Genomic DNA, 3850 nt, shown 5'->3' with positions numbered 1-3850 from the left:
GACCAGCCTGTAACCCGAGCGGTGTTTGTTTGAATGAAAAATTGTTGTTACCTCTTGATATTTTCGAAGAAAGAAATATCGACATTTTGAAAAAATATCCTTGCTGTCAGTTTCTATTTGTTGATTAGGCTAGGAACGTTCAAAATAAATATCACACATCGCTGGTATTCCCATAACCCTGCAACTCTTAACTACGACCCATAAACAACTCACTACTTGGAGTTGAATTCAAACGCGGTGTTGCTACGCAAAGGCCCTTACGTTGCCAAGACAAAGAAAATAAACAATTTTCATTATTGATTGCTGAAATTTTCGACACATTAAATGGAGAGGAAGTGTAATAAAAATGCCCAACCGCGAGGCTGCAGAATTGGACAGGATTGGCGATGTAAATGCAAAAATTGCGGAGCTAAAGAAACGTATACTGTTAGCAGGTGAGTGAGTCAGAGTGAGAAAGGGGAACCCAAAACCGTTTCACCTTTTTTTATATGTACAGAGGGTCAGAAGACAGCCAACGCAGCTGAATGGCAGAAGCAGAATCGCATAAATCGTGATACTATCATGACACTGAAGAAGGAAATCAAAGAGCTAACCAACAAATGTGGTCAGTTGCGGAATCCTCTACAGCGTGCTGTCATCATTAAAGAAGAGCCACCCACAGCAGAAGTGCGCAAAGCAAGCAGTGCCACCACCACCGCCATAGCTGTGGGGAAAATGAGTTACCCTATTGGTGCGCGAAGTGTCGATGATGCAATTTTTCTGACCGATTTAAAAATTACCGAACAACGCAAGCAATTGGATCTGCTGCGACATCGCTTCAAATGCCGGAAAGAGCGTTTAGCCAAGTTGGTACATCAATACCGCGAGCTGAATACAGCCAAAGCGGCACAAGCACAAAATATGGGCGAGAAGCCGCCGGAGACTTTGGAGGAGGATGCAAACAGAAAGGTTAGGGGGCATTCAAAAGTTTTGCAATGAAGCTGCTTTTTTTATACACAAAACATACACAGTTAGTCTGCCAGCTGGAGAATGAGATACATCGCACCAATGTGCAGTGGATGGAAGCGGAACATATACGCAAGAAGTATCGCTCTATTGAGGGCTCACTGATGAATGACGCTGAACGCTTCGAGCGTAGTCTACGCGAGTTGGAAGCAGCACTCAGTGAGCAACAAGCAGAGATCGATAGGTTGCAGGTAGGTGAGCAATGTAATGTGTATTAAATTTCCCTTGATTCCCCTTTCATCTTTCTGCAGCAAGTGCACAACGAGGCCATAGAGATGCGCGATGCCGCTAAAGCTATACTCCAACGCCAGGAACAACAGGCGCATCTCTCACAGAAGACACGCGAGCGTCAGGCTGTTGATTTTCGTAGGCAAGTGGAAGCACGTAAAATGGAGCTGGAGCGCATTGGTCGGAAACTATTTGTTGAAAACAAAACACTTGTGCATCAGGACAGTCTCGGCTCGAGCTCCGGTGATCAACTCACAGCGAAAACCGAAACTGAAGTGGATGAAACAACCGAGCTGCAAAACTTAACTAACGAAATGGAGAATCTCTTCAAGCACCTAATGGAAGTGAGTGGTGCGACCACACCCGCCGAGGTCTATGACCGCTTTTGTTCACAAAAAGAATCTTCCGTGCGACTATCATACTTACGAAATGCGGCAGAGAAAGAGAAGACTCAATTGGAAGAACAAAGAGAGCAGCTGTCACTCTCACTGGAGGCAATGAAGTTCTCGGATGTCAAGGAGAGTGAGGTGTAAGTAGAGAAGCGAAAAGGAAATGCATTAATGTGCATTCCTGATGTGAGAAAATCCATTAGTTGAATGATTTATAACTCTTCTTTTGTTCGTAGTAATCAAGAGGTGATTGAGCAAATTAAGACCAAAATTGCAGATTTAGAGATAGAACAGCAAAAGAGCACTGAGGATTCCGAGCATACTCAAATTGTTTTGAAATTTATCAGAGAGCATTTGAGTGAAATGATTTATAAGCTACAAGAAGTAGATGAGAGTCATATAAATCTGAAGGCTAAAGGCTTGTATATACACGTGGAGAATTTGCCAAATTTTTTGGCCAACGAGGCACAGGATGATGACTTTATAGAAGTGCGTTTGACGGCGTCAACAATTACCGATTTTATTTATTGAAATTTTCCTTTAACTTACTCTTTTTTACCATGCAGATTTTGAAATTTAAGCTGCAGCGTTGTCAGGAGCTTTGCAAGCCCGCAGAAGTTGGTCTAACGGAAGTGCCGAAATTGGAGCTTGAGGTGAGCTGACGATCCCATTAAAGAATGACGCAAATGTTTATCTTTCGTATATATATTTTTTCAATTTTGTTTTCCCCAAACGAACAGAGCGATGAGCTCTATCCATCGATGGAGCCACCCACCCAGGTGCCCACCGTGGCCGAGAGTGAGAAGCCACAACCAATGCCGCTGTGTTATTACAATCTGCTGGCAGGACGCGCTCAACGTGCGGCTGGCACTTCGTCCTCTTCACCTGAACAGGCACCGGCTGCAGGTAGATCAGGGGGAAATAAAAATACTTGGATTTTTTTTACTTACTCATCGCTCGATTTTCCAATTAATTTTATATGCCCTTTAATGCATCTTCGTTTTTTCGTGCTGTTTTTTTTTTTTTTGTTTTGGTTGCCATGCAGCTGCTGCTCCTGATGAGGAGAGTGAGGTGCCCACACGTCAATACCTGAAGCGGCAGTCTGTGCTCATTGTGGATTCCAAGTCGAGGCGTAAACCTTTTCGGCCGACGCCTGTTGGTAGAAAGAAATAAATGCGAGTTGGCATAAAATGGTGTATGAAAAATAAAAATAATTTAAAACTGAAATCTACCAAAAATTTACTCAATTTGCTACGCCACTCAAGTGTGGCCGCATAGGCCGCATAACATCATACGGGGGGACTGGTGCAAAGGAAAGTTGATCTAAAGATTAAAGTGAAGAAGAGCACGTTTGCAGCACAAAATTCCAGTCGGAACCACAATTCCTGTCCATCTTAATTAAATAAAAATATACGACTTGCAGCCCAAGAGCATACAAGTATGCTACAAGTGTATGTGCACTCCCAAAAGTATGCTTTAAATTTTAATTTCACATTGTAAAGCTGGAACCACAGATTCCCATTCAGCAACGTTGTGAATGGCATCCTAGAGCACAGGCATTTCACTTTTTTGTAATTTTTTCTGCAGTTCTGTGTACGATCCCCAATGCACAAAATTCAATTTGATGTTGTTAATAATGAGATTGCTTGTTGTTGTTTTCGTATTTCATGCTTAATGACTACTACAACCTCTCACACTGGCCTTGGCTCTTTCAAAGCCGGTGCTAGTAAATGCACTAATAATGTTACACCAAAAACAAAACAAAAAAAAACACATGGCTTGAGCTGGAACTATGTAAAGTGAAGCATAGTAAAGTGCAATGCTGAAGTATGGTCATACGCCTGATAGTATGCTATGAAAAACAGCATTTTTTCATTACTCACAACACACACTCCAAATGCAACAGCGTTGTTGTTGTTATTTTTGATCAAGCACATGCAATATGCAGGCAATAACGTTTAGATGAGCCAAACGGTGTGGTAAGGGCGAAAAAATAAAGAAATAAATATAGCGAATTCAAAAGAGATAAAAGGAGTAACATGAAAGGATTTTGTGGTGCACACATTGCAGGCAAATGCCTTGTTGTTGTCACAATGGTTGTTGCAACTGTTGAACTTGTTAAGAGCACAACAAGCAGCAGTCAACACTGCCATTAGTAGTTGTATGCACACACACACATACCTGCACATGTACAGTATAGCCTTGCGCTCTTTGCCAGAACGTGCAGA

The 3850-nt window shown here is 42.3% G+C and overlaps 1 protein-coding gene across 1 annotated transcript; it reads left to right on the top strand.

The window, feature by feature from the left end:
• Positions 1 to 346: 346 nt before the first annotated feature.
• LOC128868561 (uncharacterized) lies at positions 347 to 2795 on the top strand. Its single transcript, XM_054110791.1, has 8 exons — positions 347 to 434; positions 497 to 948; positions 1011 to 1196; positions 1257 to 1762; positions 1859 to 2111; positions 2189 to 2275; positions 2363 to 2528; positions 2668 to 2795. The coding sequence occupies exons 1-8, from the start codon at positions 347 to 349 to the stop codon at positions 2793 to 2795; spliced, it is 1866 nt and encodes a 621-aa protein (XP_053966766.1).
• The last annotated feature ends 1055 nt before the right edge of the window (positions 2796 to 3850 follow it).

The sequence above is a fragment of the Anastrepha ludens genome, chromosome 6 (genome assembly GCF_028408465.1).
Source record: "Anastrepha ludens isolate Willacy chromosome 6, idAnaLude1.1, whole genome shotgun sequence".
Taxonomy (NCBI): Eukaryota; Metazoa; Arthropoda; class Insecta; order Diptera; family Tephritidae; genus Anastrepha; species Anastrepha ludens.
The sequence above is the reverse complement of the archived record's forward strand: the minus strand, read 5'-3'. Positions and strand labels throughout refer to the sequence as shown.

Excerpts from the sequence above, each read along its gene's own strand:
- LOC128868561 (XM_054110791.1), top strand. The coding sequence starts at position 347 with ATGCCCAACCGCGAGGCTGCAGAATTGGACAGGATTGGCGATGTAAAT. Across the intron at positions 1,763-1,858 it reads GATGTCAAGGAGAGTGAGGT|TAATCAAGAGGTGATTGAGC; the intron begins GTAAGTAGAGAA and ends TTTTGTTCGTAG. Across the intron at positions 2,276-2,362 it reads TGCCGAAATTGGAGCTTGAG|AGCGATGAGCTCTATCCATC; the intron begins GTGAGCTGACGA and ends CCAAACGAACAG.